General features: G+C 47.6%; 1 protein-coding gene across 2 annotated transcripts in view; it reads left to right on the top strand.

The window, feature by feature from the left end:
- The window catches only part of LOC111143010 (lysine demethylase 4A), a 44930-nt gene that overhangs the window by 2775 nt on the left and 19964 nt on the right, over positions 1–22191 (top strand). For both annotated transcript variants that reach the window (XM_022496406.1, XM_022496407.1), the window contains exons 2-11: positions 382–558; positions 1195–1370; positions 3843–3957; positions 5657–5850; positions 8245–8294; positions 9046–9149; positions 9544–9681; positions 10367–10614; positions 11474–11673; positions 12717–13093. In XM_022496406.1, coding sequence (XP_022352114.1) covers positions 421–558; positions 1195–1370; positions 3843–3957; positions 5657–5850; positions 8245–8294; positions 9046–9149; positions 9544–9681; positions 10367–10614; positions 11474–11673; positions 12717–13093 — 1740 coding nt within the window. In that variant the 5' untranslated portion in view covers positions 382–420. The remainder of the gene's footprint in view (positions 1–381; positions 559–1194; positions 1371–3842; positions 3958–5656; positions 5851–8244; positions 8295–9045; positions 9150–9543; positions 9682–10366; positions 10615–11473; positions 11674–12716; positions 13094–22191) is intronic.

Consider the following 22191-nt stretch of genomic DNA (forward strand, 5'->3'; position numbering starts at 1 on the left):
GAGGGAGGGAAGCAGGCTCCCTGCCAAGCAGAGAGCCCGATGCGGGACTCGATCCCAGGACCCTGAGATCATGACCTGAGCCGAAGGCAGCGGCCTAACCCACCGAGCCACCCAGGCGCCCCCCCACCATTTAGTTCTAATTACATTCTGTGTTCTTTTTTTTTAAATAAAGTTTTTATTTATTTATTTGACAGAGATTACAAGTAGGCAGAGTGGCAGGCAGAGAGAGAGCAGGGGAAGCAGGCTCCCTGCTGAGCAGAGAGCCCCATGTGGGGCTCGATCCCAAGACTCTGGGATCATGACCTGAGCTGAAGGCAGAAGCTTTAACCCACTGAGCCACCCAGGTGCCCCACATTGTATGTTCTTAATGTTTTTCTTCAGGTTCCTGTCTGACCAAAGTGACGTCAGAAAGGAGGGAAGATGGCTTCTGAATCTGAAGCTCTGAATCCCAGTGCTCGGATAATGACCTTTTACCCAACCATGGAGGAGTTCCGGAACTTCAGTCGATACATGGCCTACATTGAGTCCCAAGGAGCTCATCGGGCTGGGCTGGCCAAGGTGAGGTTGGGTGGGGTGATTCTACATGGGTTTTATGACAGGGCAGCAGGAATTTTTCCTAAATGGGGAATGAAAGCCAGTCAGGATGCTCAGTGTATACTGTCCTGTTTGCAAGTTAATTCCTTTCGTTAACATCTGAAGCATCTTTTGGGTAGGAGGAGAGCTGCTTGGCATCTCTAAAGGGAAGTAAAGAGCCTGTGCCCCAGGGCCAGATGCTGTGCTGCTTCCATCCGCATGGTGGAGATGTGTGCTTTAGTGGTTTTACCTGTCACTGAGGGCTTAGACCTTCCACCTTCTCTTGTTCTCATTTCAGTCCCATCCAGCAGCCTGAGAGCAAGTTGGTTCTTCATGTGCACTTTCTGTTAAGATAAGAGAGAATCAGCTCTTCATCCTTTTGTCTTGGTGTCCGGATAAGATATAGAGCTGAGAATGAGTATTGCTTATCTTTGGTCATTGCAACGAGGCAGCTAGTTGGTGGCCAAACTAGATCAGGGCTAGCACATCAGTGTAACTTGCTATGTTAAATCAGAGTCACTTTATAGTAAAATCGGCTGGTAGGATAGCAGCCCACCCACATCCTGGACTGTGACCAGCTTGCCAGCTTTCTGATCTCTTTGTTTCTTGTGTTCCCTACAGGTCGTTCCTCCAAAGGAGTGGAAGCCACGAGCATCCTACGATGATATTGATGATCTGGTCATTCCTGCCCCCATCCAGCAGCTGGTGACGGGGCAGTCTGGCCTCTTCACTCAGTACAATATACAGAAGAAAGCCATGACTGTTCGTGAGTTCCGCAAGATAGCCAATAGTGATAAGTGAGTGGAAACCTGTCTCTTCCTACCCTTCATAGGGTCTAGGAGTTAACGTCTCATCCTCATAGCTGTCTCCTAACCCTGCTGCTGTGCCACTGAAGGGCGGTGTGCTCAGCCCTAGCTCTGTCTCCCCTTCTGCTCTTTTTATGGAAGTGTCCTTACTATTCCCAGTACTGCGTCACATTCTAAATGCATCCATATTCTTACCTAAAGTAATCCCACTGTTCTTCCCGCAGAAGTGGGATCATTCTCTGACCTTGGTAAGTTGCAGAGTTGCAAAAGAGAAAGTTGGGAGTTGGTTCAAAAGGAGTTTTTGCCAGGTGTGTTAATAACACCTGCTTATCGAAAGCTGGCCCTTATAGTTTCTTCTCTTCCTTCTGGGTGCTTCTGTCTTTTATCATGCTCAAACTCCTCACCACCTGTCCAGCCTCTGTCTCCTTTATATTTGGACATAACAAAGTGTGAATAAACTGCCATGCTGGTTGTTACTTTCTTTGCCTTCGTTCATCATCCATACATCCTTATCTCTCTTAGACACGCCTTTCTGTAGGCCCTCTGTTTTCCCCTGTTTCTTCTCTGTTTTGAATATTTAGCTTTCGTTCGATCTCAGATTTACAGAAGATGATTTTGTGGTTCTCTCTTGAGCCCTTGACTGCTCCGTCTTAATCCTCTTTCTTGGACTTTCTCCTTTCCCATGTTACTCCTTAATTTTGAGTGTCCACAAGAGATTCCTTCCTTTTTTCTTGCTTTTTTTTTTTCCTGTGCCCTTTTGATCTGTACACATCTTGATTTCAGCCAGTCAGTTATGTTAGATTGTGTCTTTGCTGTGAACGAGCCCAGAGCTGGATGTGTGTCTTGGCAGCCTTCACACTTCCAAGGGCATTACTTCGTGGCTTTACATTCGCGCTCTCTCACATCAGATCTTGTTCTGTTTCTGTGCTTTGTCACCTTTTCCTTTGACTTATCACAATTCAAAATGTGGTTTTCTAGTTCTGTTGAGAGCTTAACTCTTTGAACATCTGTATCGCTGACCAACCTGCTGTTGAAAGAGTGAATTTATGTAAGAGCATGTTGAAGAAGTGTGACGAGCTCTGCAGATGAAAGGCTGTGCCATTCTTTATGTCTGGTTTTTAGCTATGTGCTGGGGCTGGGCTCACCTGCCTTCTGGCTCATGGGGCTCCGCCAGAGGCCTCAGTCTCTTGTGTCTGGTTTCTCCTGTCAGCATATGGGAGGCCTTTTATTTCAGGATGCCTCTTTTTCAATTAGCAAGTCTGTGATTTTCCCCTTCATCTGAAATGCAACAAATCCTTACCCTTGATTTCTATGTGCATGGTCAGCCAGCTTTAAGAAAACCCAGCAGGTAAAAATCTGAATTTATAAAGCAGATCATTTGGAGGTGGAAGAGTTTGAAATATTTCAAAGGGCATTTAAGAGTCCCAAACTTCATTATTCAGTAGGCTGACATTAAATTGTAAGGCCGTATTTAAAGTAAGATTTTTTCCCATTCATTCCATTGTCTCCCCACAGTCTGTTTTGGGTCTTCACTTCCACTATATCCATTCATTTTTTTTTTTTTGCCATTTGAGTTACAATGTGCATTTTCAGATATCTATTTGATTTACACATTATTTTTTCTTAAATTGCCGTGTAATAATTTTTTTTTTTAATTTTATTTATTTATTTGACAGACAGAGATCACAAGTAGGCAGAGAGGCAGGCAGAGAAAGAGAGGAAGGGAAGCAGGCTCCCTGCTGAGCAGAGAGCCCGATGCGGGGCTCGATCCCAGGACCCTGAGACCATGACCTGAGCCGAAGGCAGCGGCTTTAACCCACTGAGCCACCCAGGCGCCCCTGTGTAATAATTTTTGAGTGGTTTGAATTTTTAAAAGACTTTTTGGAGTAAATTCTTAGAAGGTGATAATTGAGCTAAAGAATAGACATATTTAATGCTTTTATAGAGGCATACATACAGACAGCTACGTGTGTGAGTACATATGTAAAAATATATTTTTCCCTTTTTTTTTAAAGCATCCTATTTTTTTAAGATTTAGTTTGTTTTTATTTATTTGACACAGAGAGCGAGAGAGAGAGAGAGAGAGAGAGCACATGTGCACGTGCACACACACAGGCAGGGGGAGCAGCAGGCAGAGGGAGAGGGAGAGGCAGACTCCTCGAGGAGCAGAGAGCCTGATTCTGGGCTTTATCCCAGGGCCCTGGGATCATGACCTGAGCTGAAGGCAGAGGCCTAACTGAGTGACCCAGGCGCCCAAAATACTTTTTAAGAAAATAATAAAACAATACTTTGTTTTTAGGTGTGATTATTTGTTGAGTTAGCCACTGCATAGGGTCTGGAAGTGTTAGTCTTGTTCGTCTGAAATATCTTGTCCCTAGAATAGGGGATTCTGTCTTGTGCGGTTCATAGTGCCTAAAGAATTTAGTCCTGGTAAGTGGTTAATACTTTGTTTACTTTTGAAAGGTACTGTACCCCACGCTATAGTGAGTTTGAAGAGCTTGAACGGAAATACTGGAAAAATCTCACATTCAATCCCCCAATCTATGGTGCAGATGTGAATGGCACTCTCTATGAAAAGGTGAGACTCACTGGAAACAGCAGCAGTTTTGTGATTTAATACCATTTAAAAAAACATTTTTTTTTAAAGACTTTATTTGCTTGAGAGATAGAGAGAGTGAGGGGGAGAGAGCATGAGAGGAGAGAGAGAGTCAGAGGGAGAAGGAGACTCCCTGCCGAGCAGGGATCCTGATACGGGACTCCATCCTGGGACTCCAGGATCATGACCTGAGCCGAAGGCAGTCACTCAACGAACTGAGCCACCCAGGTGCCCCAATTTTTTTTTTAGGCGCCCCAATTTAATATCATTTTTATCTGCCCAGCACATCGTAGGCACCTAAAAGCTGCTTTCTGAATGAGTGGCTTTGCAAAGAACCCTCCACCAAGGGCTGATGTGCCGAGCTTACTTAATTGTGGGTATTTTTGCATGTGACTGAATTTTATTTCTCCCACTCTACATGTGAATTGGGCGATGTGGTGTTCTTTGCAAGGGCTGTTAGAATAGTCTGTGGGTGGTAGCTGATGAGTTCTTGAAAGGGTGGGATCACAGTTAATGAAAACGTTGGGGGAGAGGCAGTGTGGTTCCCGCAGAAAAAAGATCACTGACTAGTGAAAGGGGTGGATATTTAAGAAGAGAAACGTATTTAGATTTTCAGAACCCTCAAACAAGATTTCTTTTCTTTTTTTTTTTTTTTTTAAGATTTTATTTATTCATTTGACACAGAGAGAGCTAGAGAGGGAATACAAGCAGGGCGAGTGGGAGAGGGAAAAAAGGCCTCCCACTGAGCAGGGAGCCTGATGCGGGGCTGGATCCCAGGACCCCGGGATCATGACCTGAGCAGAAGGCAGACTCTTAAAGACTGAGCCACCCAGGCGCCCCCCCAAACAAGATTCTTTAGCAGAAGCTATTATAACAGAATGCATTGGATTGGGGTGTGGTGTTTTTCGGCATAAAGAACAGCCTTAGCTAACAGTCTTAGGAAAGAATATTTGGGATGGTTTTTGGATGATTAAAAAATTTGTAGGGAGTTGGAGGGATTATCACTCAATTTAATGTTTTTGTAAATTATTGGAAGGAAGGGATTTAAATAGATCTCAAGTTTTTTCATGGCAATTTTTTGAGTGATGGAAAGTGAAACTTACAGATGTAAATGGCAGGCAGATACAATAAAGGTCTGGGACGGCGAGGTACAAAAGCCGGGCACGATAATCCAGAAGGGATTTATGAGAGGTGGGCTCCTAGCAGACCATTACAGTTTAGGAAGAGTATTTGGGTGACACTGTAGACTTTTTACGGAAGACACTGCCCAGTAGAAATTGGGGTTAAAGAGTCCGAAATTGGGATAGTTAATTACCATGTTGTATTTTTGGTAGCGTTAAGAGTTCTTTCCTATTTTGATGTAAGTTTCTTTAGCTTCAGATCAAACTCCTCCTCCTGGGGTTAGGAACGGGCTGGCTGTTGCCTTCTGATTTGTCTTTCATATCCTGGTTTCCTTTACCAAGTGGTATTTGGCCTTTGGAGGTCTAATTGCGTCGGTTCCGGTGGTGGCCGTGAAGAGTGAGTGAGGGGGGCTGTGGTTTTGGGGTCGAGGCTGTTTCCACATTATTCCACATCTTTCATTAGAGGTGACAGGTCACCCATTGCCTCTTCTGTGATTTGTAGGTTAAGAGCCTTAGTTTATTTTTACTATAATTGCCCTTAACTGTGATTTTCTTTGCAGCATGTAGATGAGTGGAATATCGGTCGACTGAAAACAATCCTGGACCTGGTGGAGAAGGAGAGTGGGATCACCATCGAGGGTGTGAACACCCCGTACCTGTACTTTGGCATGTGGAAGACCTCCTTTGCCTGGCACACCGAAGACATGGACCTCTACAGCATCAACTACTTGCACTTCGGAGAGCCGAAGTCCTGGTAAAGCTGGGCTGCCCTTAGCTCTGGGGCTTCTCGGGCCACCACAGGCCTCTCAGCTCTTGTGTGCCTACACGGTACCTCGGGATCTGGTTAAAAGGCAGATTTTGCTTCAGGAGGCCTGGCCTGGGACTGGCATTTGACATTGTCACCAGGTGTTTTAGCCAGGGGCTGCTGTTGGAGCCTGGTGCTCAGACTGGTCTGTGAAGAGCAGGGCTCTAGGTGGCAGAGCGTTTAATACCCCTGTGTGAAAAGCTAAGTTGGCTGAGTTACTGAGAGCCCCAGAGGCTCTTGCAGGCTCTCCCGCTGTGATTTATTTTTCTGAACAGGCCTGAGGCATTTCTTAGAGGCAGGCTTCTAAGACTGGAGGCACTCCTTCAGGTGACAGAAAGCTTTTTTTTCCTCATGGAAAAAATACTTGGTGAGCAGCACTGTGCTTAACCCTGAGAGGGGATGCAAGGCTTCTCTGCGTACCTTCCTGCTCTCCAGGATGTTCTCAGTCTAGTTGGGGAGAGAAAGATCTGTTCTCTCCTCTCTCCCTGTGCTGACCCGTCTCTCAGTCCCAGCATTTTAGTGAAGCTACGTTGGACAGCAGTGACCAAAACAGATGAGGCATCCATTCACACAGGTAGGAGACTGAACGTGTGAGGAAATAAATACACTGAAAGAAGTTCTGACGGGTGCTCTAGGTCCGCATAGGAAGGGTACGTGAACATGGGGTGGGTATTGGAGAAGGCTTCCCTGGGAGAGGTGACAACGAAGCTGAGCCCTAACATGAGGAGGCCTAGCTGACTGGGAAGATGGCGGGTTTGGGGCAGGGAAGACTGAGGAGAGCGTGTCCAGGCAGTTGGAACAACACATACAGGGAGCCTAAGTTGAGAGAGAGCACGATGTCTTCACAAACTAGAGGAAGTCCATTGTGGTGCGGGTGCTGTGTATTAGGAGGGAAGAGCTAGGAGGCCAGCAGGGACACCATGGGCCAGGTCACGAGGAGTCGTTCAAACTGCATCTTCATTTCCTTTGCCAGCATCTTCAGCTGCCTCTTTTTCTCAGAGGTTTTCCTTTCTTTTTTCAGATGCTTTCCAGTTTCTAATCATGGTGGGGCAACCTTCTGAGCTTCTGTTCACCCCCTAACTGCTGTCGCATTTCTTTTCTTAGATGGCTAGACTTCTAGAATCTGTATGTGTTGCTTTTGTGTCTTTTGCCTTTTTAATCCTAAATTCCCTGAGGTTGGATTTTCATTATTCTGTAGAGAGAAGATTTTCTGGTTATTACACGTGCTCTTTAGGTCATTGGAAGAGGGACCTCTAGAGACTTGGTCAATGTTGCCTGATGGACCCAAGGTCCTTTGGATGACCAGCATTTTCTGCTCCTCCCCATCTGTTTCATAATGAAATTATTTGGGATGAGAAATTTCTGTTGGGGAATGATCTTTAGAGTCAATTATGAAGGTTAAAGTAGACTTACTATGAGTTTCAGAATATAAAGTTTTAACAGTGTTGTGAAAATTTTAAGTGGTTCCGTGGTTTCTCTCTCTCTTTTTTCAATCGGGGCACCTGGGTGGCTCAGTCAGTTAAGTGTTGTTGTTTTTTGTTTTATTTAATGAGGAACAATTTCTCTTGCATCTCACTACCCTGCAGGGTGGAGGAGTAATTAATTATTGGGTAATCAGTGTAGCTGTTACAGAGATGAAGAGAAAAATGGGCTCAGCAGCATCTCTGGGGCCTGGTCTGTGGTATCAAATCCCATTTTCACCTCGTTTTCCATTCCTCTTCTATCCTATCCCAGTTAGGCCTTTTTAGGCTGTGCCAGGAGCACTTAATGCTATCCTTTTAAAGAAAAAAAATTTTTTTTAAAAATATTTTATTTGACAGAGAGCGAGAGAGGGAATACAAGGAGGGGAAGTGGGAGAGGGAGAAGCAGGCTTCCCACCAAGCAGGGAGTCCGATGCTGGGCTCGATCCCAGGACTCTGGGATCATGACCTGAGCCAAAGGCAGACACGTAATGACTGAGCCACCCAGGCGCCCCCAAAATTTTTATTTCTTGAACATTATAAAGGAGAGTAACGCTGATTACATACCATAAATTCTGGCTCTTGTCTCGGTAAATGAAAGGCTCTAAAAGAAACATATTCACTCGTACTTACTTGTGGGCTCCTCCCTCCTGGCCCCCAGTAGTCTAACAAATCATTTCTCCAGACTCCTTTCTAGTTTTTGTGGTTAGGAAGTTGAAAAATCTGTTATTTTATGAGGGAAAAAAAAGCTTTCTGTCACCTGAAGAAGTGCCTCCAGTCTTAGTCTCCCTGTTTGAGGGAGAGCTGTTTTGAGAATGGGAAAAGTTCCTTAACCTCCTATAGTGTCCTCTGCTCCGCATCCGACGCTTCTCTGTGACTGCAGGTACTCTGTTCCCCCGGAGCATGGAAAGCGGCTGGAGCGCCTTGCCAAAGGTACTGTGACTCCTCCCTGTGCTGGGTCAGACCTCCCCGTGTGCTGTGCTCCTTGTTCTAAAATGTCCGTTCCCTGGTCAGATGCTTATGTTGTCCTTCCTCAGGCCTGTGTGTAGGGGGTGAGCTGGGCTGCCAGATTGGTTACCCCAGCAGAGCAATTAAATTGGAAACTTCCTCCATTTGTCCTGGGAGGGGACTAAATAATTCTTTTTTTTTTTGACTGCTAAGTAAGTAATTCCTCGTCTTTGCCTCAGTTTTATCAGGCATGGGTTTATTTGACCAGAGATCGTGTACCATGCATATTGGGTCTTGTTCTCCTGTCGGAAACCCAAATGTGAAAATTCAGTTTTTGTGCTTTTGTTCAAGTGGATTTTAATAAGTTTGTACCTCCAGAGAGCCTGTTTCTGGAGAGCTTGGGTGATCTGCACTGTGGATGTGTTACTAACAAAGGACTGAGGGATTCAGGTTAACAGAGGAAGGTCCTAAACAGTTTGAAGGCTTTTTATAAGAACAGGGGAGCTTGGGTGATCTCAGTCTCCCAAACAGAATTTGATTACCCACATAACAGCTTGCACGGGAGAGAGCCTAGGGGCTCACTGTAGAATCTTAGGATTAGCTTGAAGCTAGAAGGATCTGTGGTGATTTTATCCTCCTCATCATCTGGATGAGATGCCCAAGGGTGCAGCATCTCTAGGGTTGAAGAGCTGGCGTGGAGCAGTGTCTTAACCTGGGCCCATGTTCCTTGCAACAGGTTTTTTCCCTGGAAGTGCTCAAAGCTGCGAGGCTTTTCTCCGCCATAAGATGACCTTGATTTCCCCTTTAATGCTGAAGAAATACGGAATTCCCTTTGACAAGGTGAGCTGATTTTATATACAGAAGTCTTTCGTCTTACCCTTTCTGGTCTGTTTCACCAAGGGGCTTTAATCTAGTTCATCCTTCTGTACCGGGCATGGGCCAGAGCTAGCCTATATAGCAGTACTTTGATATACGAGGATATTAAAGGTGGAGGTACTGCAGCTTCCCAGTGCCCGAGCAGAGTCTGGTCCCCTTGAACACTGTTGATTTGGAGGAATGGTCACTTACAGTGATGGGGTCGGATATGATAGGGCTTTGCATTTTACAAAGACCCCCGGTAGTTCTAGGACTTTCCCTGGGTTACTCAGCGAAGCTCGCGGCACTGGAGGTCAGACGTCCAGCTGGGTAGACTTCAGCCATTTGCTGTGGCTGCTTCAAGTCTGCTCTTGTTCAGGTCACTCAAGAAGCTGGAGAATTCATGATCACTTTCCCGTACGGTTACCATGCCGGCTTTAACCATGGCTTCAACTGTGCGGAGTCCACCAATTTTGCTACCCGGCGGTGGATTGAATATGGCAAGCAAGCGGTGCTGGTAAGTCTGTCTGGTTTCTTTCTGTAATGCCGTGCCCGAAAACGTCTGGTGAGCAAATTCTTGTTAGCTACGCTGGCTGGCGATTAGAATGTTCTTTGAACTGCTGGAATTCAGAAACGGAGTGACAGGAATGGGCAGAAGTGCCCCCATATTGTGTTCATCTAGAATTGTAAAAAGTTCAGGTTTGGGGCACCTCAAGTGAGGTTTCCATGCTTACATCCATTGAGCTTGAAAACCACACCCGCACACACTGGTGCTTCTTGCTTTGGCCCCTGTGGGTTTTCTCTGAGAAGTTCTTCAGGTTAGGGAAGCAGGCAGGGCTAGACATCTGACTGGGCACACCTGCTCCTGTGGGCCTGGCTGGGCTAGAGCGCGGACGGAAGGCGGGCGTCCGCCTTCCCGGGCGTGAGTGCGGAGCTTCGTTGCGGTGTTTTTCTGTGCAGCCTGGCAAAGGGCCTGGGTGGGCGCATCCCAGCGCCGCTCATTCCTGCCTGCTCTTTCCCTGCTTCCCCCCCCATGCTCGAAGGTTCCGCAAGGCCAGTCCGCTCTCAGCTGTGAGTGCCAGCAGTTTGGCTTTAAATGGGCTTGTATCTTTATTTCACTTGGAGGAAGGAGATGGGATATGGGGGTCATGGAGAAGCCGTTAAAGCATGCTGACTGGAGCTCTCCTGGTTCCCTGGGACAGTGCTCCTGTAGGAAGGACATGGTGAAGATCTCCATGGACGTGTTTGTGAGGAAGTTCCAGCCAGAAAGGTACAAGCTTTGGAAAGCTGGGAAGGACAGCACAGTTATCGACCATACTCTGCCCACGCCAGAAGCAGCCGAGTTCCTTAAGGAGAATGAACTGCCTCCAAGAGCCAGAAACGAGGAGTGTCGGGAGGAAGATGACATGGAAGGGCTTGAGGATGGAGAGGAGGGTGACTTAAAGAGAAGGTAACCCGGCGGCCCTCTGGGCCCAGCTGTTTGAGGGAGAGGTGCTTAGGCAGCTTCCGTAACCTGTCGAGAGGCTGTTTCTAAGTGGGGTGTTGGAGCCACAGCTGAGGGAATTTTTATTCTTGGTAAAGGCTCTAGAATCCTCAGGGCAAGGGCATCCAGGCTCTTCCTTAACAGCCATCACCCAGGAATGACCACATCTGTATGTGGACCTGTAACTGGCTGTAGCGAAGGTCACATACAAAGAGAACATGGCTCCCTCTGAGCCAGAAAAGTCATTTTCTCATTGCCACCTGAGACTTTTTTTTTTTTTAATTTATTGTCTTAAGTAGGCTCCATGCCCAACTTGAATTTATCACCTCGAGATTAAGAGTCGCATGCTCTACTGACTGAGCCATACAGGTGCCCTGGCACATGAGGCAATTTTTACAGAGGAGAATGTCGTGGCTGGAATGAGACCCACAGGGGCTGGGGGGGTGGCAGGATTGAGGTTGGCCAGTGTCCTTGGTGTCTGAGCGGGAGGATCTGTCTTCTGCCTTGAGCCACATGGAGAAGAAAGGAGAACTGGTTACGGGGTAGCTGTTGTAGGCCAGGAGCTCCGCCAGGTACTCAGCGTACCTCATAAGCCTGACATACAACCTCTGAGGGGGCTGGGGATGTTCCTGTTTCCCACTGGATAAAATAGGCAGGGAGAGGTGAAGTCCCATGTCTCCCACAGACGAGAGGTGGGACTCAAGCGTGAGGCGCAGTGGACAGGCTCTGGCTGTTTGCTCATTTTGGGTCATGTGTGATGTGGGTGAATGTGTGTGGATGTGACTGTGTTTGTGGGCCCTTCAAAAGTGTGCTCTCTTCCTCACAGCCTCGCCAAACATCGTATAGGGACCAAGAGGCACCGGGTTTGTCTTGAAATACCGCAGGAGGTGAGTCAGAGTGACCTCTTCCCCAAGGAGGAGCTGAGTTCCGGACAGTACGATGTGGCAGAGTGCCAGGCTGCCCTCGCTCCCGTGAGGCCCACCCACAGCTCCGTGCGGCAAGTCGAGGATGCTCTTCCCTTCCCAGGTCTGTTGGCTCTGATGTTTTTCCAAACATAGCGTCACTGGGGTCTGTTGTGGGTTAGATGCCATGTTGTGTGCTGGGTCATAGGTGTTGGGGGAGATGGGTCTGTGGGCAGAGAGTGGTAGTGGAGTGTGAGAATGGCTGTGAGGAGCCCTTTGGAGAGGGGCATGCTGGGTGGAAGATAGGGGAAGTACTGCCTCCCTCTGCCTGATGAGGGGTCGGGGAGACACCGAAGTCGGGGAAGTGATGCTGACCCAACTCTTAGGAGAGAGGTTGGAGTTTTCCAGGCAGGCAGAGAGTCAGGGCACCCAAAGGGGAATAGGCAGGGGCGCCAGCATGGAGGTCTGAAACCACATGAGCTATTAGGGGAGCTGGTAGTGATTTCCTGTAACTCGATTACAGGGGTGGGAAGGGTAGAAGACAGCGGTGCTAGCAGGAGATGAGGCTGGAGAAGTAGGAATAAGATGGTGAGGGGATTGGCTGCCATCTTAGAGTTTGCTCTCCTGGGGGCTTGAGGGGCTACTTGGATTTTAGGAAGGAAGTGGTGTGGACAGCCGTTCTACCCGCTGGGATGGTGGTTGGGGGGCTTGGGTGAGCCTCGGGTGAGGCTTGGCGGATCTGTACAGAGGCTGCCTTGGTGCACCTCCTGGCAGCTGGACAGCACTGTGGAGCAGGGCCTTGGGGCCCAGCTTCCTCTGTTCAGCACTTGCTCTAGCTTGGGGTCACCAGGCCTGCTGCGTTCAGGCCTTGGTTCCTGCAGGTGACTTCTGAGGGTTCTGTTGTGTGCCAGCCTGTGCTCCATAGTAGACACAGAACCCTGGAGATAGGTGGTAGGCTGCCTACACTCCACGGGACGAACCTGGAGGCCCGGTGGGGCTGAACAGTCAGTCCCAGATCACACAGTGACCCTGCAGGTGACCGAGCCCGAATCAGAAGCTGCACCACACTCGCTGCCTGTGTTTCTCTGTGCTTTGCCCCTTTGCTTTGCTTTGGCTTCAAATGTGCGTGGGGAAGTTGGCTCTGGCCAATGTGCGTGTGTGTTTCAGATTATTCTGACTCCTCTGAAGTCAAATTTGAAGAGCTTAAAAATGTCAAACTAGAAGAGGAGGATGAGGAGGAAGAGGAGGAACAAGAAGCAGCTGCCTTGGATCTTTCTGTGAATCCTGCTTCTCTAGGGGGACGCCTTGTCCTCTCAGGTTCGAAAAAGAAATCATCTTCTAGCCTGGGCTCCGGTTCTTCTCGAGATTCTATTTCTTCCGATTCAGAAACCAGTGAGCCTCTGTCCTGCCGAGCCCAAGGGCAGTCGGGAGTTCTCACTGTGCACAGCTATGCCAAAGGGGACGGCAGGGTCACCGTGGGAGAGCCCTGCACAAGGAAGAAAGGGGGCGCCACCGGAAGTATCAGTGAGCGGGAGCTGGCAGAGGTAAGGGCTCTGGGCAGTGCTCCCTGGCTGGGATCCTGTGGAGGAGGGCGTCTGCTGGGGGTGTGGGGGTGCTTGCTGCAGGTATCCCGGATGGCAGGAGAGACCACCAGGATGGGCCTCCCGTCTGCAGTGTCAAGCAGAAAGCCGGGCGGCGCTGGTTCACTTCCACTTTGTTCTTTGCTGGGAGTTCCTTTTCTCTTGCCCCTGTGTGACTGTTCCAGAGAATCCAGGCGTCTTAATCACAGCTGCAGATCTCCAGGTGTTGGACACACCTGCCCACCCCACCTGCTCTAGAGGCACGAGGGTTAGAGTGGCAGTGGTTGCAGTCCTGTGCAGTCTGTGGGTGGGGATGCAATGGCTTTTTGTACCTGAAAATTCAAGGTTATTTTTCCTGAAAATCTCCACTGCCTTGTAGCCACCCATGGGAGTTCTCCCTCTCCTTCCCGCCCCTCCATATATTCTTCATCTCCCAGTACAGCAGTATTGATGGAGCATCTTTTTGGAGACCAGGATGAATTCCCAAAGCCATGAATGTGAATGTTCAGGCTTTCTTCTGGAACATGCTGTCACCGAAAGCTGTTTTGTGTAAAAAGGCTCTCTGGAACTGAGTGGGACACAGCAGGGCCGTGTTGAATGCAACCAGACTCACGCCTACCCAAGTGACCTGTTCTTACTCCCCAGCCTCACAGCTTATGGGTCAAGTTGTAGCCTTGAGTGGGGCTGGGGTGGGGTTGAAGTCAGTGCAGAAAAGTTTTAGTTATTCCCCATTTCCTTACCTTTACCTTTGAAAAATTGGTCTTCGAGAAGTTTTTATTATGAGATATTTTGAAAGTCTGTGCAAATGGAGAACCATCCCCAGCCCCTCAAGTATACTCATCTCTGGATGTTAGCATTCGGCCTATTGGCTTTCTCTGTTCTTGGCTGAAATACTAACCCTGAACCCATGATAAAGTTCTTCGGGTTTTCCGAGTAGAGGATGGTTGTGGTTGGTTTGTCCCTTGTCTTTCCTTTCTGCCTTCCCTCAGTCTCAGGGCTCAGTTTCTGTAGATCTCCTTTTCACCGCACGTCCCTCCTTTCGTCTGGGCAGGTGCAGGCCGCTGAGCTGAGGACCGTGTTTCCTCCTTCTCATTGCCTCTCGTGGCTGCTCTCTGCTCTCCTGCGGCAGCTTCCACAAGAGGTGGCTTTCCACCTTGGACACCGGAACCCCTTATGGTCCCTGATGCTACATCAGAGCCATTCCTCTTCGCAAAGCTCTTGGGTCCTCGTTGACCCTGCTGTCACGCTGTAGGTCACACTGTCCTTGAGCAGCGTCCCCCTGACTTTCTTGCTTCTGGTTCTAGTCACAACCACAGAAGCAGCTAACGATAGCAGAGAGTTACTATATGCTAAATACTTTCTCCACATGGTTTAGACTGTATGTTACTTGTAAGTTAATCTTACCACAGAGGCAAGTTGTCTATGTGTGTTTGGTGGGAGGAGCCAACAAGTAATACCCATCTTTTTTCCTCTCAAATTAGGAACCAGTTAAGGAATGGATGCAGGAGTCGGGCATATGTAGCTCAGAATGTTACTTCGTTATCAGTTAAAATGATTGAAGGGAGTGGCTTTTAACCTATGGCCTAATGGCTCTGCTGCTCATTTAACCTCAGTGAGACCGGTTACCCACCTAGTCCCCAGGCAGCCCTGGAGGACGCAGGCCTCTCATAGTGGCTGAACGTTTTCCAATTGCCTTTCATGTGTGGAGGACACAGACCTGAGGCTACTCCCTCCGCCAGAGGCAGACCCTGACGCGGTGAAGTTCACTAAGGTCCAAGGGCTGGGGAGAAAAGCCGGGAGACCTTCCATGTGGAGATAGACTGGGAGAAGGAGGTCTGACGTGCCTCTTATTCCTGCTCAAAGACCACGAGTGCCTTCCTGGCTCCTTCTGTTACATCTGTGTGGCCTTTTTTTTTTTTTTTTTTAAGATTTTATTTATTTGAGAGAGGGAGAGAGCATGAGTAAGAGGGTAGGAGCAGAGAGAGGGACAAGCAGACTCCCCACTGAGCGTGGAGCCTGATGTGGGGCTCAATCCCAGGGACTCCCGAGATCATGACCTGAGCCACAACCATACACTCAACCAGTGAGCCACCCAGGTGGCCTGCGCTGCCATCTTTGAACTACTTCACATTCTTTAAAAATAACTTGGCTGCTCTGCCTCTTTGCTTTAAAACTCTGTAATGACATACAGCATGCCTGCTCGGGGCTGGGACTGTGCAGAGTCTAGATGTGAACAAATAAATCCACTCCTTTGGGATAAGTGTTGTAGTCCAAGTGGAAGAATTAGTAGCTCAGCCTGGGGTTGGGGTTAAGAGTATGGGGAGACTGCAGAGAAGCAGGCCTTGTAGCTAGGCTGAGGGTTTGCAGGAGTGTGCGTGGCGGCTGGAGGGAAATGGGGAAGGGAGTCCAGGAGAGGAGTGCGTTCTAAATGGTGATGGTCACACATGCCAGGGTCAAAGCATGTGCAGAGTTTGTTTGGTCGCAGGCGTATGGGTCTGGAGAGGGCCTTGGGAGGTGCTGTGGAGGGTCTGCCTGTGTGCCCTGAAGCAGCTTGACTTTGGAAGGGTCACTGCCATGTGTTTCTGGAGATTGGAGCGTTTTAGAATACATTTTTAAGTGCACAAAGCTGCATGTGGAGTCATAAAGGAATCTCACAGATGCTCTTGGCTGGGGCTTGACGGTTGTCAGTACTTGGCCACGCTTGCTTCACTTCTCCTTTTGTCATTTGAAGCACTCCTATTGTATTTGTTCTTCACATTTTAGGTTGGTTTGTTTTTAATTGTGCTAAAGTATACATGACATAAAATCTGTCATTTCAACCGCTTTTTCATGTACCGTTCAGTGGCCTCCTGTGCCTTCTTGTGTATTGTGTGGCCATCACCAGGCTGCAGGCGGCTTTGAGGTGGGAGGAGGCAGGGAGTCCTCGACACACACGTCTCTCCTGGAACAGTTCTCTTGCTGATTGGAGCCCAGCCCTTTTCAGAAGTCACTACTCGCAGAAACCGTTTGTTGCTTGCCATCTGCGCGCCCTTCTACCTTGAACACCGGCAGCGCCTGGCTCCCTTTTTACGACAGTGTGTCACACTCTCCGGACGGTTGTCCTGGGCCGGGGAAGGCAAACTGCCAGGAGCCAGGCCCTGTGCCACACCATCCTGGCTTCTTCGGGCACCAGCATGGTCCTGGATCTTGGCCCATGAGCCTTCTGGAAACGTAGAAGGCATGAATGGAAGTTTAGTTTTCGTAGGAAGCTGACGTCAGGATTGATTGGGTTGGAATGGGGGACTCACAGTCAAAGTTTGGGGCAGAAGCTGCACCACTTTACCCACCCTTGGAGAGGTCTAATGGCATTCTATCTATATTTGGAAGTAGCTGGGTTTTGAAGAGCACCCTTGTGGCCCTCCTGCCCCCACTTTGAGCATCCCACACGCTGTAATTCGGGCCTCTTGCTGTTCAGTTAATGTGCTGCTCTATGTCAAGGGCCCTGGTAAAAGCAGCCAGGTTGACTGACTGCTGAAGCACCAGAGCCACAGTGATGTGTCTGTTGTAACATTTCTTGTTAGTTGAAGCTGCTTTGAAAAAGTTCCCAAAACAAGGAGGGAGTAGTTGGCTATTCTCTGTTCGGGACAAGCCCCATTAAGAACATTGACCTTGACCTGGTGCCTGACATTAGAAAAGGGGGAACAGAGAACTCAGGAGCCTGAGCGCTAGCTCTTGCAGGCAGGGGCCTGGGAGACCCTACCTGCTGTCACACCCCATCCTCCCAAAGAACCCGTGGTGGGGGCAGATTTCACTGCTCCCACTCAGTGAGTGGAACACTACTTGCCTGGGCTCACACGGCTAGAGCTAGGGTTGGAACCCAGCCCTTGCTGCTACATAGTGAAGGAATTTAGAAGTCGGAGCATATCTCAGGGAGGAAGGCGATGCAGAGACCACAGAGCAGGAGGAGTAGTTAGGCTGGAAGATGAGAAAATATGGAATGGTATTTAACTATTTGAATAGATCAGACTACTTTGGTCAGAGGCAACGGGACAGTAATGGAAAGGACAGAGACTTGAGACTCGCACACCAAGTCCACCTCTGGGTGGGCCACGAGCTCCTTGAGGCCGGGGATCGTGTGTCACCGGTGTCTGCATGGCCGCCACGCAAGCACGGTATGCGGGATGCATAGGCTGGCATGCAGGAGTCAATCGGAACAAACAGGGCTGGAGACTGGCATCTTCTTTCCCAGAGCTCCCTTCTGGTGTTCTTGGTCTTGACCTCTCTACTTCCGGCATTTGGACCTCCTAAATGACCTATTTATATCTCCTACCCCACGCTCATTTCCTGTTGCCGCTTTTCACAAGTTCCTAGAAACTGAGAGTCTGAGGCCAGTACAGATTTATTATCTTCCAGTTCTTCAGGAGTCTGACCTGGGAGGCACCAGAGGGAGACACCTTGTCCTGCCCAGCTTCTTCAGGCTGCTCACATTCCTTGGCCGGTGGCCTTTTTCTTCTGTCTACAAAAGCAGCCACATCTGCCAAGTCTTGCTCACATCACGTCACTCAGACACCAAGTCTTCTGCTTCTGTCTTCATTATTAAGCACTGTTTGATTACACTGGGCCTGCCCAGAGAATCTAGGATAATCTCACTATTTTATCCGATGAGCAAACTTAATAATGTTTTGTCCTGTCAACATAGCATTCACAGGGATGAGAACTGCACATCTCTGGGGGACCGTTACTCTGTCTGCCGAAGGCTTAGTATCTCTCCTCTCACAGGCTTCTTCACTCTCTGCCTGTAAAACCAAATGCAGGGGCGCCTGGGTGGCTCAGTGGTTAAGTGTCTGCCTTTGGCTTAGGTTATGGTACCAGGATCGAGTCCCACATCAGGGTCTCTGCTCAGCGGGGAGCCTGCTTCTCCCTCTCCAGCTCCGCTGTGTTTGTGTTCCCTCTCACTGTCTCTGTTATAAATAAATAAAAATCTTTAAAAAAAAATCATATGTAGGGGCACCTCGGTGGCTCAGTGGGTTAAAGCCTCTGCCTTCAGCTCAGGTCATGACCCCAGGGTCCTAGGATGGAGCCCCACATCGGGCTCTCTGCTCAGCAGGGGGCCTGCTTCTCTCTCTGTCTGCCTGCCTCTCTGCCTACTTGGGATCTCTGTCTGTCAAATAAATAAATAAAATCTTTAAAAAAAATCATATGTAGCTCCCTTTTTCAAATACAATTGGAGGGAATTCCTTATGATCTCATTTCCTCCCTTAATCTTATCAAGATGAGTTTCGATGCCTTCATTCCTTAGTATCTAACTTCTGTCTGCTGGAACTTATCTCAAAAAAATCCTGACAGGGGCGCCCGGGTGGCTCAGTGGGTTAAGCCTCTGCCTTCAGCTCAGGTCATGATCCCAGGGTTCTGGGATCGAGCCCAGCATCGGGCTCTCTGCTCGGCAGGGAGCCTGTCCTCCCCTCCGCCCCCCGCCTGCTGCTTTGCCTACTTGTGATCCCTCTCTCTCTGTCAAATAAATAAAATCTTTTTTTTTTTTTAAAGATTTTATTTATTATTTGACAGATAGAGATCACAAGTAGGCAGAGTGGCAGGCAGAGAGAGAGGAGGAAACAGGCTCTCCGCTGAGCAGAGAGCCCAATGTGGGGCTCGATCCCAGGACCCTGAGATCATGACCTGAGCCGAAGGCAGAGGCTTAACCCACTGAGCCACCCAGGCGCCCCTAAATAAATAAAATCTTAAAAAAAAAAAAAAAATCCTGACACCTCCCAGTTGCTGTGTCCTTTGGCCCCTTCCTGCTCAGCTCTTTGGCATCCCTTGGCACTGTGGCGTTCCCCTTCTTGCTTTCTGTATTCCTCCTGTATTCTCTGTGGCTGGATCTCTTTTCTGTTTTCTTTCCTTTCCTTTCCTTTTCTAAAGGTTTTATTTATTTGAGAGAGATACTGAGAGCAAGAGCAGGGAGCAAAGGGAGAAGCAGGCTCGATCCCAGGATGATCCCAGGACGTGGAGATCATGACCTGAGCTGAAGGCAGACACTTAATCTGCTGAGCCACCTACGTGCCCCTGGATCTCCCTTTTCTCTTCCTCCTCCTATTCCGGAAGGCTTGTTCTACATTCAGTTTGTCTTCACTGGTAATAGCCACTCCCTCGGTTTCAATTCTGAACCCGATTCTCAGCATCCCTAAATCTACAGCTCTTGCTCTGACGTGCGGTCTGAACTCTCAGGCTAATTCCTTCTTGCCCCTCTGGGTGTTTCCAGAGAAACAGGGCAGGTGGTAGTGCCTATCATGTTTAACTTGGCTTTTTTTTTTTTTTTTCTTTTCCTTTTTTTTTTTTTTTTTTAACTTGGTTTGTTACTCCTCCCCCTTCATCCCCGAGAATCCTCTTAAGTCTCTCTCACCTTGATGACCCAGGCTGGAAGTCCCATCATTTCTGGTTCCTTTTATTTTTTCTTACTTCTGGTCTCTGCCACTGCCACATCCCAGATATAGGCCTGTTATCTAGGTGGTCTTCGAAGGCAGAATGTAAGAAGATTATTGGGATGTAGAAATAATGGGACTTTATTTATTTACTTTTTAATTTTACTTTAAGTAAACTATGCCACACCTGGGGCTTAAACTCACAACCCTAAGATCAAGAGTCTTGTGCTCTACTGACTTAGCCAGCCAGGCTTCTCATTGGAATTCTATTTTTATCTTTATCTTTTTACAGTCTTTTTTTTTTTTTTTTTAAATTAAGATTTCTTGGGGCTTCCAGGTGGCTCAGTCAGTTAAGCGTCTGCCTTCGGCTTGGGTCATGATCCCAGAGTCTTGGGACTGAGCCCCACATCGGGCTCCCTGCTCAGCAGGGAGCCTGCTTCTCCCTCTCCCTCTGCCTGTTGCTCCCCCTGCTTGTGCGCTTGTGCTTTCTGTCAAATAAATAAAATATTTAAAAATATATATTTTATTTATTTGAGATTGAGCACGCATGTGCATGGTGGTGAGGGGAGGGAATTAGGGGCAGAGGGAGAGAGTATCTGAAGTAGACCCTGTGCTGAGCACAGAATTCGCCACAAGGCTCCATCTCATGATCCTGATATCACAACCTGATCAGAAACCAGTAGTTGAATGCTTAACCAGCTGCACTACCCAGGTGCCTTTATAGTCTGTTCTTGTTTCAAAATGTACATGAGCACATTGTTGTATGTAATTTGTTAGTATGGTGGGAGTGCATGTCTCTAAAGTTATTTTTTTTTTCCATGGTAGCTCTGTGAAATAAACTTAATGCGTCTAGTTTTCCAGTTTGTTTCAGCCCAAGAACCCTTTCTTTAAGTAAAATCTTACTCATTTAAAAAATATAAATCAGGGGTGGCCTGGGTGGCTTGGTCGTTTAAGTGTCTGCCTTCAGCTCAGGTCTTGATCTTAGGGTTCTGGGATTGAGCCCCACATCAGGCTCCCTGCTCAGTGGGGAGTCTGTTTCTCTCCCTCTGCTCTGCGTACGACTCATGCTCTCTCGAGCGTGATCGCTGCTCTCTCTTTCTCTCAAATAAAATCTTTTTAAAAAAAGTATAAATCAAAAGCAGGGCTGTTTTGGTTGGAGGCTCTTGAGCTTTTTATTTTAAAAGATTTTATTTATTTGACAGAGAGAGCGCTTCCGCAGGGGGAGTGGCAGAGGGAGAGGCAGAAGCAGACTCTCCGCTGAGCAGGGAGCCTGATGCAGGGAGCCTGGTGCAGGGCTCGATCCCAGGACCCTGGTATCACGACCTGAGTGTACGCTTAACGACTGAGCCACCCAGGCACCCTGAGGGGCCTTCTTGATGTGCACTTGGGAAATTGTTGGTTTAGCCTGGCTTAACTCGACTGAGCACCTAGGGGTCTCTGAATTAGTATTTTTAAAAGATTTTTTGGGTAAATACGCAGATTACTGGGTTGTCAGGTAATGTTGTTTTTAATTTTTTTAAAAACTGCCATATTGTTTTCCACAGTGGCTGCACCAGTTGCATTCCCATTAACAGCAAAAGGGTTCCTTTTTCTCCACATCTTCTTTGATACCTGTTTCTTGTGTTAATTTTTGCCATCCTGAGGTGTGAAGTGATACCTTGTCATGCTTTTGATCTGTATTTCCGTAATGATGAGTAATGTTGAGCATCTTGTCATGTGTCTGTGGGCCATTTGGGTGTTTTCTTTAGAGAAATGTCTGTTCTCCGGTCTTCTGCTCAGTTTTAATTGGATTATTTGGTTTTGGGTAATTGTTGGGTTTTGGGTATTTGTGTCATAGGAGTTCTTTATGTATTTTGTATACTAACCCTTTATCGGATATATTTTTTGTAAGTGTCTTCTCTGATTCCGTAGGCTGCCTTTTAGTTTTGTTGATTGTTTTCTTCACTGTGCAGAAGCTTTTTATTTTGCTTGCTGTAGTCCCAATTGGTTATTTTTGCTTTTGTTTCCCTTGCCTCAGGAGAGACCTATCTAGAAAAAATTTGTTGCAGCCAATGTCAGAGAAATTACTGCCTGTGCTCTTTTCTAGCATTTTTATGGTTTCAGGTCTCACATTTAGGTCTTTAATGCATTTTGAATTAATTTTTGTGTCTGATAAAAGAAATTGGTCCAGTTTCATTCTTTTGCCTGTGGCTGTCCAGTTTTCCAAACACCATTTGTTGAAGAGACTCTTTTCCCTGTGGCATATTCTTATATTATTAATTAGTTAAATCTTAGTTGACTATATAGTTGTGGGTTTACTCCTGGATTTTCTGTGCCATTGATCTGTGAGTCTGTGTGCCATTAACATACTCTTTTGATTATAGCATCTTTGTAACATAACTTGAAGTCTGGAATTGTGATGCCTCTAGCTTTTTCTTTTTCAACATTGTTTCAGCTACTAGGGGTCTTTTGTGGTTCCATTCAAATGTGAGGATTGTTCTAGATCTGTGAAAAATGCTCTTGCTATTTTGATAGAGATTACATTAACTGTGTAGATTGTTCTGGGTAGTGTAGACATTTTAACAGTGTTTGCTCTTCCAATTCATGAGCATGGATTGAATGCCTTTCCATTTCTTTGTGTTGCCTTCAATTTTTTTTCATCAGTGGTTTTTTTTTTTTTTTTTT

The sequence above is a fragment of the Enhydra lutris genome, unplaced genomic scaffold, assembly GCF_002288905.1.
Source record: "Enhydra lutris kenyoni isolate GAN:26980312 unplaced genomic scaffold, ASM228890v2 scaffoldscaffold9, whole genome shotgun sequence".
NCBI lineage: Eukaryota > Metazoa > Chordata > Mammalia > Carnivora > Mustelidae > Enhydra > Enhydra lutris.